The sequence below is a fragment of the Mytilus californianus genome, unplaced genomic scaffold, assembly GCF_021869535.1.
Source record: "Mytilus californianus isolate M0D057914Y unplaced genomic scaffold, xbMytCali1.0.p SCAF_47, whole genome shotgun sequence".
NCBI classification, from domain to species: domain Eukaryota; kingdom Metazoa; phylum Mollusca; class Bivalvia; order Mytilida; family Mytilidae; genus Mytilus; species Mytilus californianus.
In genome coordinates, this window is record NW_026262698.1 from 277,184 (window position 1) to 290,869 (window position 13,686).

At 32.4% G+C, this 13,686-nt stretch overlaps 1 protein-coding gene across 1 annotated transcript in view; it reads right to left on the reverse strand.

The window, feature by feature from the left end:
• Nucleotides 1-31: 31 nt before the first annotated feature.
• The window catches only part of LOC127700033 (inter-alpha-trypsin inhibitor heavy chain H3-like), a 47,396-nt gene continuing 33,741 nt past the window's right edge, over nucleotides 32-13,686 (reverse strand). The window contains exons 11-13 of the mRNA XM_052203480.1: nucleotides 3,236-3,349; nucleotides 2,104-2,466; nucleotides 32-710 (exon numbers count right to left, since the gene is read on the reverse strand). Of these exons, the coding sequence (XP_052059440.1) occupies nucleotides 469-710; nucleotides 2,104-2,466; nucleotides 3,236-3,349 (719 nt within the window). The 3' untranslated portion in view covers nucleotides 32-468. The remainder of the gene's footprint in view (nucleotides 711-2,103; nucleotides 2,467-3,235; nucleotides 3,350-13,686) is intronic.

Below are 13,686 nucleotides of genomic sequence, written 5' to 3' on the forward strand. Positions count from 1 at the left end.
GTTATGCCCCTATATAAATGAAAAAAATGCAAACGGGGGCATCATCTGTGTCCCATAGGCACATCCTCTATTTATTCTATATTACAAAACATTATCAAAGATATTAGCGTAGGTGATTTATGGTTGATTACTACTCTACATGAACAAATATGGCATACAAGAGTGGTTATGAATGAACACATATTGTCATCTATATACACTTCGTTCAGCAAGAAAGTATCAATTCGTAAATGAACATAGAAGTTTTCAATACAAATTATTGATGATTTCAAAAAATATAGAAAACTAACATCAAACCAAAAACTAAAATTGAGCAGGACAAACCGCTCCACCACCTTACATTTTATGGTCAGAAAAAAAGAAACTTAGTAAAGAAATGGAAGGAATTGTTATCTTCACTAATGAAAAATGGCCTGCTAAAGGTATGGATGAAACCCATGTACATTAGTGTAAAACGAATTCACATGTTTATACAGAAGTTATATCAGGAACAAAATACTCTTGTAAATCGTCGTTAAGAAGTCCTTTGGTTTTCTTATGTACATTCCAACAAAACACCTTTTCTCCACTAATAATGTCAGGCTTCTGATGCAAAATTGCTTTAAAATGAGATCTGTGGTTATTACTAAACTCCCTAAAATGTCCGTGTTTTCGTCCATGCTTGTCAAGACTAACCTTTAACAGGGATGTCTTTTTATGTACAAACTGACCTGCAAATAAAGGAGGCATATATGTTAGAGATAAAACTTAAAACTTCATCCTGCTTAAAACATATGGCTCCGGCCCTGCATGTACGTAAAATATTAAATACTGCACAGAAATAACATACAGTGATAAAAAATTAAAATAAGGAGATTCAAATCTTTGATGTAAATTCAGTTTGGTACAATGAAGCTTGTTAAGATATGTTAAATTGATCATACAGACTAAACATACTAGCATTCTTATCATCATTTATTCCGTTGTAATTATCTGTTTAGTAACTGGTCTGAAATCATTGTGGCAAAAAAACTCTATGCATGGACATCCAGTGTTGAACGACTATTTGTATGCCATAATCAGAATTAAAATAGCCTTTGACTTAACCTTTTAAATGGTAACCAAAGCATCCAGTATCTATTTTTTTCGATATGTGGTGTTTTAGGCATAAACTGTATACCATCTGGCTCTTCATATAAAACAAAATAATCCTAAGTCTTTGTATCGGTAAACGAATTTTAATATGTTAAACATGTTAATTCTGTTATCATTTTTATTTAAAGAATGACTGTAATATTTTTTCTGTCTATGAAGAAATAATATCAAAAATGTGGTGCACACTGAATAACCCGCGTAGCGGTTTATTTAAAAGTGTGCACCGCAAGTTTTATGTAATTTCGAATAGACAAAAAAATATTACAGTCATTCTTTAAATAAAAATGATAACAGAATTAACATGTTAATTCTAAATTCCATATTTAAGGAGTAAATCATGAAAAAAAAGTTGATGACGTCACGGTCACATGACAAAATTATGTCTATGAGCTGATAGACAAAACATTTCAGCCAATCAGAAGACGTGTTACATCCAAAATTTATTATAAGGGTTTATATATCAAAATTCTAATTTAAACCGCCACGTATGCATGTGCCTTTCCCGGGCCACCGACCGCTCTAATAGTTGTCCTATGTCATAATGTTTTGCTATTTCAAAAATTTGGTGTCGATTGCAGCTCTTTGAGTCTCTGCATATTTTATCCTAACTTTAAGACTCGAGGTGATAATAGAGCTTGACATAATTTATGGACACATGGGGACGTTTACTGCAATACAGGTATCTGATTGCAAGCTTTATGCAGATGAAAGAAAATTTATCATAACTTTTGTTGAGTGTGTTTGTGTGAGGGTACTTAAGATGAGAATGTGGTGTGTGAATACAGTTAAATATGTTATGAGTAAGGCTGGACTTTGTTGATTTTACGGACATTAATGAATCTTGATATACATTGAATTTTAGTGCATTAGTCATTATATAATACCAGCATATTAACTTCCGGGATGCAGCCTAAAACTTCGTATTGCAAATTAGGGAAATGAAACAAAAATAAGCTGAATAATACGCACCTAAAATGCCATTGGCAATGTTTGATATCCCTGTTTCTTTGTCAATGTTAAAATTAAGATAGTCAACACCCTGACTATAAGTGTCATTCATTAATCTACGAATTATGACACTAATATCATTTCCAAAGTGTATAAACATTGTCTCATCATGGTGTACAGTTTTGTTAACATGTATTCTAACAAGTTCGGATGCATAAGCAATGTTATTCCAAGATACCGGGGAGCCATTAACTATAACTTGGTTTGGTTTTATATGGATTTGAACAGAAGGTGTCATTACAAAAATGTTTCCAATAAAAGTTTTATATTTTCCAAATCTATTTCTCCTCCTAGAACCAATAATACCAGCATTGATCGTCATACCTGAAATAACATTTACGTATAAATACAAGATTTAAGGAAATTGGGAGTGTACATATAGATTAGTCAGCTACAACTCCAATCGAAACAGTTCAATATCAAAATTTAAATAATTCAAATTATGAAATGATGAAATATGTTTTTCTTATGAGGTTTAGCACTTTATATTTCTTTTAACCAAATGATTTGCAAAAATTATTTGTTCTTTCTATGTGACGAAACCAGGCACAGTAGCCTCTTTCGTGATATCTCATGTACAATGCTAAATCAGAGGACATCTAGAAATTGTGACTTTATAATTTCATTTTGACCAATAAAGATCTAAGATCAAACGAACAGCATGTAAATCAATTTTTTCGGAGAAGAATAAATGGATAGGTAAAGTTATTATCAAAATGAACACACCTAACAACATTAGTTAACAAACAAAAAACATTGAGTATCGTCAAGGTATTAGTTTCAAGATGAATATGAATATGTAAGCTATAATAAATTGTAGTTTCCTATTTCTATTTTTGGTTTTATTTTTCCTATTCTCACTTTTTGTTAAACTTATATGTATCCATTATACTTCAAGATTGATTGAATGATTAAAAGTATGAAATGTCAGATAAAGCCAAAATTAAACTTTTCTTTGTTTAATAAGTTTACTGTCTAGTCCTTATATTCCGACACCTGCATGCCGGTCTATTGTAATTGTTAAAGGCACCGAAGTGACTGGCCAAAACCGAAAGCAATCGATGGTAGACTATAAATCTTTCAACCAATTAACCTAATAAAGGATCTTTCAGAATCTGAATCACATCTCCGTCGCCAGCATCCACGTCAAAGCATATTGGATACTCGATGCCTTCAATTTTAACCATGAAATGGGGGTCACCTCCTCCTGTAATATATGTATTTAAATGTTTATTAAAAAACATCAAATTGCAATTATATGTTTGGAAATCAATAAAACACTAGCTTCATACATATTTTCTCATGATAATAGTTAGTATTTAATTTCATCTTGTCGACCATGTGTTGACTACTCAGAAAATCTTCCTACTCACGTGTGGCGAATATCTAATAATATCAAATACTAAACACTGGACACTTTTAATTTGCAAAACACTCATTTGCAAATCCGCCGCCGCCTCTCCTTAGACCTACAGTGTCATGTATATAACCAAAATGTGCGGAATTACATGGGATTCAATAAATTCATTGCTTTTCTGCTGTTATTATTATATATATTTTGTAATTTGATTTAGAAAAACATGGGATTTTCAATATCCCATGGGATAAGGCAAATCCCATGGGATTGACCATTATCCCATGGGATTTTGGTTAAATCCCATAGGATTTTTTTGGGTCCCATGGGATAATTATAGTCCCATGGGATATTTGTTGTCCCATGGGACAAAAAAAATCCCATGGGACTATAACTATCCCATGGGATTTTTAATATCCCATGGGACAAAATAAAATCATATGGGATTCAAATTATAAATATACAGTAAATAAATGTGTATGTTACAATGAATTCTGTTTGGTAGTAAATTGTTTTAAGATGAATCTTTTTAGTTGAATATCTTTTTTTCCTTGGAAATGTTAATGCAATTATATTGTTCTATAACTGTTCAAAACTAAACTTTTAAACAACAAAGCAGATAATGTAAGTATCAATATATGTTTATTTATGAATTCTCTAGAATACTTTTTTGAAACAAACACAACACAATTTTTTCCCATTTGAAATCAATGAAAACGCTATCAATAGGCTTAACATACTAGTAGCTTTTTACATAAATCTATTTTTTTTTTTCAGGATATCCCTCCACCCAAAACATTAATAGTTTCTTATCATCCAGCATTGTGTGATCATAATGTATAGTCCACTTTTTGGCCATCAGCACAGAACATTGTCATTATTGTGGTTTTAATATCTTTAGATATCTAATAGAACTTCAATTCATTGACTGAGTGATGAAAATAATAACTGATCTGACTTTTGTCTTTGAATTTATTTTGGTCTTGTTTCTGTGTTTTCTCCTTTTATTCTAAGTGATGAATTTCAATCCTTCTGAAAAAGAACCAATAAAATCCGAAGTTATGGATAATAAAAATTGTTTGCATACATGTAGCAATAACATATGATTTTCAATAAAAATAGCTATGCGGTATGGATTTTTCTGATTGTTGAAGGTTGTCCAGTGTCATCAGTTGCTAACCTCCTACATCCTTTGGTCTCTGATGGAGAGTTGTCAAATTAGCAACATACCACATCTTCCTATTCTAATATTATATAACAATCAATTTATGTATTCTTCTTTATAACATTTAGGTATTTTCCCCAGTTATATATATATATAGATCAATGTTAAAACTTTAGGCAAATACAATAAAATTCCATTTTTCACAAGAATTTGCAATATATTATACAGAAAGCCAACAATAGAAACAGCACTTCTTTAAGCTTCTGAAGTTCTGAAAGAGTTCCACTTGTGTTTTATTTCAATCAGAAAATACATTGAACTCTTTGGACATGTTGGAAATTATAACATTGATACAAAAAATTATATAGTTTTTTTTTCTTATTTTTGTGTTGTACGGTTGCTGTCTCATTTTTATATATGGTTATACATATATCCTAAATCTTCTTTTTTTTAATACTTAATCATTAATAGTAAAAATGGGATGTTTTTTATTTTGATAATCTCAAAACATTATTATTCTATCAAATAACTTATTTCCAAGTTCACAAAACACCAATGTGTCAGATATTAAATTTAAGACATGTATAAACATGATCAACAAGCAGTTGACAGGATGTCATGCAAAAATCTAACTAATATTAAACTTTCACAAAAACTCCATACTCAGCGAGTACTATTAAAGTTCTTTATAGTACAGGACAAGTTCCTAGTATAGGACGACATGCCTGGCAAACACTAGCATGTGTCAATGTCTAGTCAATCATGTAATCAGGCTCAAAATCTTAGTTTGGCACTGAATTTAAAAATTCAACACATAATGAACATGTGTATGAAATTCAACTTCATGGTAAGCTATGTACCTAAACCTTAAACTTTAACCTAAGAATGTACTATAATTTCACATTATGACATTTCTATGTTCAGTAATCCATAAAATCAGGGTAAAAACAGTAAATGTGGTGTATAATGTCAGTGATATTGTTTGCCTCAAATAACATCCGAAATTCGGCTTTTTCCCCCTAGAGAAAATTCCCAATTACTAAAAAAAATGGCTTTAAATTCCTCCCAATAAGTTTTACATTTTTCCCAAAAGTGATGGCATTTGTATTAATGAACGTAAATTTCGTATTCATGTTATTATTTTGGTATTATGAAAGCGCTTTTGAGATCCAGGTTTCTGATCAGAATCATCACGGTGTTTGTAACACATGTGGTTTTCAATGCATTAAATTTAAGTACCATCATTGTTTCCTTCTCTTTCCTCTCCTCAAAAAGTATCTTTCAGGTTTAAAATGTCTGACAATCAAAATAAACGTGATAAAACTGTGCAAAAAAGACAGTAAAGTTTAGCAAAAAATAGGAGATGTGTTTAAAAAAAATAAACCAACTTCCCAATTTCAATAAAAATTATGCATTTTCCCCCCAAAAAAACGGTAGAGGTAGTTTTGAAAAAAGACAACAATATCACTGAATGTATAAACAAGAGTGCACACGCTGAAATGTTGCGCCTTCTTTACTAATCATTGATATCATGTTGATAGTCCTAAATATAAAGCTTTACTACAACTATCACATAAACTCAACATGATCCAAGAAAATGAATTCAAGGTCATATAAACCTGACAAGAAATATATGTACACCTTACAATCATTCAATATACTAAATACAGTTAGACCTATTGCTTATAGTTTCTAACATAGTCTAAGAAGCAGACTTAACCAAGAAAACTACACATTGACCAATGAACCATGGAAATGAGGTGAAGGTCAGATGAACCATGCCAGGCAGACATGTACAGCTTACAATCCTTCCATACAACACATATAGTTGACCTATTGCTTATAGATTAAGAAAAACAGACCAAAACACAAAAACTTAACACTGAGCAATGAACCGTGAAAATGAGGTCAAGGTCAAATAAAACCTGTGAGGCTGACATGTACATCATAAAATGTTTCCATACACCAAATATAGTTGACCTATTGCATTTAGTATTAGAAAAAAAGACCAAAACTAAAAAATTTAACTTTGACTACTGAACCATGAAAATGAGGTCAAGGTCAGATGACACCTGCCCGCTAGACATGTACACCTTACAATCATTCCATACACCAAATATAGTAGACCTATTGCATACAGTATAAGAAAAACAGACCAAAACATAAAAACTTAACTATAACCACTGAACCATGAAAATGAGGTCAAGGTCAGATGACACCTGCCAGTTGGTCATGTACACCTTACAGTCCTTCCATACACCGAATATACTAGACCTATTGCTTATAGTATCTGAGATATGGACTTGACCACCAAAACTTAACCTTAAATATAAATAAAATGCTCCGCTGGGGAGCAGCTTGATACGACCGCAGAGGTCGAACCCTGAACAGTTGGGGCAAGTATGGACACAACATTCAAGCTTGATACAGCACTGAATTTGGATTGTAATTAAATATTTGACACAGCATAGGTTTCTGACACATAATGAAAGTGGTCTAAGAACTTAAAAAAATTTTAATTTACCTATTCAAACCATATCATTAATATTTGCTTTTATATATAAATCAGAAATAACCAATTTAAAATGGAAAATTTTAAAGAAAAAAAAAGGAAAAAAAAAATCCCCCCCCCCCCCAAATGTTTTGAACCCCCTTATGATTCATCATCCCCAAAATCAATCCCAGCCTTCCCTTTGTGGTATGGTACCTTGCAGTACAATTTCAGAGAGATTCATACACTTGAACACAAGTTATTGTCTGGAAACTAGAAAAATGCTTGTTTTTTGGCCCCTGTTTGGCCCCAAATTCCTAAACGTTTAGGGCAATTACCCCCAAACTCAAACCCAGCTTTCCCTTTGTGATATGGAACCTTGCAGTACAATTTCATAAAGATCCATACACTTACACACAAGTTATTGTCCTGAAACTAGAAAAATGCTTGTTTTTTGCCCTTTTATGGCCCCTAATTACTAAAAATTGAGGGAATTACCTCCAAAATCAATCCCAGCCTTCCCTTTGTGGTATGGTACCTTGCAGTACAATTTCAGAGAGATCCATATTCTTGAACACAAGTTATTGTCTGGAAACTAGAAAAATGCTTATTTTTGGCCCATTTTTGGCCCCTTTTTCCTATAATTTTTGGGTAATTACCCCCAAACTCAATTCCAGCTTTCCCTTTGTAATATGGAACCTTGTAGTACAATTTCATAAAGATCCATACACTTACACACAAGTTATTGTCATGAAACTAGAAAAATGCTTGTTTTTTGCCCCTTTTTGGCCCCTAATTCCTAAAATTTGGAAGCAATTACCCCCAAAATGAATCCCAGCATTCCCTTTGTGATATGGAACCTTGTGATACAATGTCAGATAGATCCATAGACTTACACACAAGTTATTGTCATGAAACTAGAAAAATGCTTGTTTTTTGCCCCTTTTTGGCCCCTAATTCCTAAAATTTGGAGGCATTACCCCCAAAATCAATCCCAGCATTCCCTTTGTGATATGGAACCTTGTGGTACAATGTCAAAGAGATCCATACACTTACACACAAGTTATGTCTGGAAGTTACAAAAATGCTTATTTTTTGCCCCTTTTTGGCCCCTAATTCCTTAACCCCCAAAATCAATCCCCACCTTCCTATTGTAGTATTGAACCTTATGGTAAAATTTCATAGAGATCCATTCACTTAAACTAAAGTTAGAGTGCGAAAACTAATGTGTCTTCAGACGACGACGACGCCTGAACGTCATACCAATATACAACCACAAAAATTTGTTTGCGGTCGTATAAAAAGAAGATGTGGTATGATTGCCAATGAGACAACAACTCTCCACAAGAGACCAAATGACATAGAAATTAACAACTATAGGTCACCGTACGGCCTTCAACAATAAGCAAAGCCCATACCGCACAGTCAGCTATAAAAGGCCCCGAAATGACAATGTAAAACAATTCAAACGAAAAACTAACGGCCTAATTTATGTACAAAAAATGAACGAAAAACAAATATGTAACACATAAACAAACGACAACCACTGAATTACAGGCTCCTGACTTGGGACAGGCACATACATACAGAATGTGGCGGGGTTAAACATGTTAGCAGGATCCCAACCCTCCCCCTAACCTGGGACAGTGGTGTAACAGTACAACATAAGAACGAACTATAAAAATCAGTTGAAAGAGGCTTAACTCATCAGATGGATAAAAATACAAATACTACAAATACAAGTGGACCTGGCCGGGTACTCGTACATCCAAACAACAAAAAAAGACCCTAAGTACAGATCTGAGAGTACTCGCAGTTACTGACAGCTAGTACAAAGCCACTAACAACTAATAAAAAAAATCATGCATCTAAGACTAAGTTCTTGTTCACTGATCCATGAAATGAGGTCTAGGTCAAGTGAAAACTCTCTGACGAGCATGAGGACCTTGCAAAGTATGCACATACCAAATATAGTTATCATATTACTCATAATATGAGAGAAATTAACATTACAAAAAATCTGAACTTTTTTTTCAAGTAGTCACTGAACCATGAAAATGAGGTCAAGGACAATGGACATGTTTCAGACAGAATTTGTATCATGATCGAGGCATCTATATACAAAGTATGAAGCATCCAGGTCTTCCAACCTTCTAAAATATAAAGCTTTTAGGAAGTTAGCTAACGCCACCGCCGTAGCCACCACCGGATCACTATCCCTATGTCGAGCTTTCTGCGACAAAAGTTGCAGGCTCGACAAAAATACATGAACATTTTAAAGTACTAAATTTTGAGTATATACATGTAAAACCACAAGTTACTAACTGAAGTTCATGGTGAACTGTAACCAAAAACTTTAAGTGAATACAATTTAGAGAAAGACAGATGGATGCACAAACACTATCAAAACAGAGCATAAAACTTACCGAACAAGATGTTTTACATTTATCCTTCAGAAGCAGGAAAATTCTCTGCCCTCCACGATATAAACTTCAAATTCATTCATGCAAAATATGAAAATCTGCAAAAGTAGGACCTTGTACCGCAGCTTATCCACATTTTGACTTTTGAACTGCATTGATCTTTTCATCTGGCTGACAACCTAAACATAAAAAAAAATTATAAACACATATAAATTCTGGATTAACTTCGTGTATTTATTTTTGTTGGTACAAACAATTTTTTCCAACTTTAAACTAAATCTGCCTCTGCTTTAAAAAACAACTGAAAACCATTATTAACTGCATGTATTTATCTTAATTGAAAACAATTTCTTGAGTTTTTCTCATTTGTATCACCCTGTTATTATATATAAATTTTATTTTTGTCCCTTTTTAAAAATAGGAATGGTTTAAATTCCTCAATATCATGATAATTCTAGGTCAGTCAATTAAAAATGTATGAATAAATTATTTAACCTATATACTATCATTTTCGATAAAAACTAGGCTCTGTGTTGAAAACCGTACCTTGACCTATAATGGTTTACTTTTATAAATTGTGACTTAGATGGAGAGTTGTCTCATTGGCACTCATACCACATCTTCCTATATCTACAAACAGATTTTATGGGCCAGCAGACATTATACCCTGGAGGTGGTTTTAAAAAAAGCATACGACTTAGATGTACCATAAGCATGGAAAAACAATTCAGCAGTCAGTTTCACAAAAAAACTTACAAATAATATTGATAGTAATTAAGTCATGTACAATACAGTATACTTACGATTACTAAGTTTTTTTTTTTTCTCAAACCGACTAAAGTATACTTATAATCAATCTTAGTCGTAAGTATTAAGTATTATTCATCTTTTGGATAATTTGTTGGTTTATTTTATGAATATACAGTGGCGGATCTAGAACTTTTCATAAGGGAGGGCCGGCTCCAGTCATGCTTCAGTGATCCCTATATAATCAACCAAATTTTTCCCAAGAAAGGGGGGCCCAGGCACTAGAAAAGTAATGAATAGTTACTCATTTGGGAAACTTTCAAATTCACAGCATGCCGGTTCCTGTGATTGTGTTCAAAGTGGTGGGTTTTCACCCTCGTTGTATTGCGGAATAACGATTTAGGCAAATTGAGAAAAACATCATGTCTTTGGTTGATAATAGTCATTAGTGTGTGTGCATTAATTTTCTATACCTTCTTATTTAATATCTTTCCAATTTTGAGTACTGACGGCAAGTGTTGTAACGTATAGTGTACCAATGTCTTGAGACCCATGTGCTATTTTACAAGTGCGATCGAGGAATGCAGGGGAAAGAAACTTATCAATTATGTTTATTCTTAAGACAAAACTGAGCCGCCGTAAAAATGAACCGTGTCGAGAAGGTTACTGACACGTAATAGGGCAGAGACATATATACACATATGTGTATATATGTCTCTGTTATAGGGTCATCCCTCGAGAACATTAACTAGTACATTGATAATTTACTATGCAGTCAGTATCCCGAAAAAGTAAGGGATGAATAACCTCGATAGCTAATCAAGAAAAGTAATAGGAAAACTTATTTCAGATCAAATAAATTCTTTTTCTAAAAAACTACTTGAAAATAGTTGTATTTTTTTTAATGTATTTGATTGAGAAAATGTTTTTTTTTTCTTTTTTTCGGCATTTCTTTTAATTTAAAAAATAAAATCTGGTAATGATCATGATATTACAAGAAACATTTCTTTGCTAAAGTTTGCTTCTAAATTACACAGTGAAATTATGTGTGTCCGATTTTCCGGTCATTATTTCCTTAGAGTTGTGACTGTGGATTCACAGGTGTGCGATTACGCAATTTATTGCCCTCCGATCACCTGAATTTTGCCGGAGGTGAAGTTCTAAATGGATTATTACTTGGTAATTGTTTTTACAACTAAACAAATTCTGACATATTATTTTAACCATGACCAGAACTTTATTTTAACAGAAACACTGGGCTATACTATGAATAGGGTAAACGGACAGAAAGTCACAGGACAAAAAGTCGCAGGACATAAAGTCACAAATTGGATAGGACAAAAAGTCACAAAAAATTTATTGCCAATTGTTTGAATATATAAGAAAAAGATCTTCAAATAATTTCTTTTTTTACATTTATTCATTTTTAAGTTCAGGAAATTGTTCATAAGCCTTGATAAATGAAAAATTATTAAATTTTAATCATGTAAATAATATATTTCTTGGCAAACCACTTTGACATTTTGTTATCATAACAATTATTTGATCATCATTAATATTTATTGAATACATTTTAATTACAAAGTTGCTTCATATATTATAGTTCAATAAAAAATCAAAAATTTATTTTTAAAATTAGTGTTTTCTTGTTCAGAGAAAAATTAAACTCAAAACTGAATTGTGACTTTTTGTCCTGTGACTTTTCGTCCGTGACTTTTTGTCCTGTGACTTACTGTCCTACATTCTACTATAGTATATATATGTCTCTGGTTAAAGTTGAAATCAGGATCTTGGGTTTTTTTTTTTTTTTTTGGGGGGGGGGGGTGTCTTCTTTTTCTGTGTTCTTTATTTTTTTTAGCTATATTTCTAAAAACTTACACTTTTTGCTCATAACTCTCTTTCCTCATATTTTAGCATTTCATTATTCTTTAATATTTATTGTTTGCCCGTTATTCTCTATTCTGTTAACCCCCATCCATACCCTCTTATGTGGACTTAAGCTTTCGGTAGTTTATTTTATCCTATTTCTGTCTATGTGAATGTAAATACATTATTTATCACAAAACAAAAACTTACTAAATATTTTTTTATGAAGTCCTCACCAGTTGCGGATCAAAAATGTCATAAGGAGGCACTAACTGTCATGCATAAAGAGGGGGCCCGCTTCAGTGATTCTCTAAATAATCAACCAATATTTTTCCAAAAAAGGGGCGGGCCCCCATGCTCCCACCTCAAAACCCTTACCACTTCGTATCCTTGAATTCAGATTCAAGATCTCTCTGACTAAAGTAAGTAAGTAAGTCACATTTGCTTATATCAGGTTTTTGAATTGAACTGGCGGATAGTTGTTTCATTACCAATCGTACCACATCTCCATATTTTTATATATACGAAAGCTTTATTCATATTTTTTGGTGTATTGATGAATGTGTAAAGATGCAGCAATTGTAATACATTTCAAAATACAGCACAAGAGATGCAGATTATATAAAACTTATAAGTCGAAGACATACTGACAACGCCATGGCAAAAACTTAAAAACGACCAAATGACGTACAACAGTCTATAAAATTAACTATAGCATACAAAACGCAAACATTTAAAACACTTAAGAAGCACCCAGACAGTCAAATAGAAATTAAAAGAATAAATAATTTGTAAAGATTTTCAACTAGGCCTACAGCTATATTTTCTTATCGTCTAACAGTAAACATAGGTTCTGGTATTATGTGATAAGTCATTTTTTCATGCAGACCCAGTTTCATTGATACCTTGAACTTAAAGTGGTTTTATGCATATCAGCCCAGCTTATGTGTGTAATTTTATTAAACAATTCAACAATACACGTTCTAAACAGGTTAAATCAATTAAAAAATTTACAAATTCAGATCTACTGGCATTCAACACCCAATTACTTACTTGCTGATATTGCTAACTTTGATTGTATATTGTCAATCCCTCCACATCGTGAATACGCCATGCGAGGTGTTGGCTAAGTTTGATTCAGGCGGCTTCGAAGCGTAGAAAAAAATCCAGGTAAATGAAAGTGTAAAATTTTGTTGTTGAAAATTTAAAGTACTTAATTCCTAAATTTGTACTTAACTCCGTTCTACGGGTAACATGGTTGTTTGATAAGAAAATAGGATAAAAAGCATCCGGAAAAATTAATTATCACATTATAAGTATTCGTAAATGGATATGAAAAAACTTAACAAGGAATAAGTATTGGTAAAAGGACAGAAAGTCGCAGTACAAAAGTTTAAATTAATTATTTTACAATTGTTTAAATATATGAGAGAAAGTTCTTGACGAATTGACTTTATTTATAGATAAATGTATTTAGTTGAGGAAATGATTAATTCGC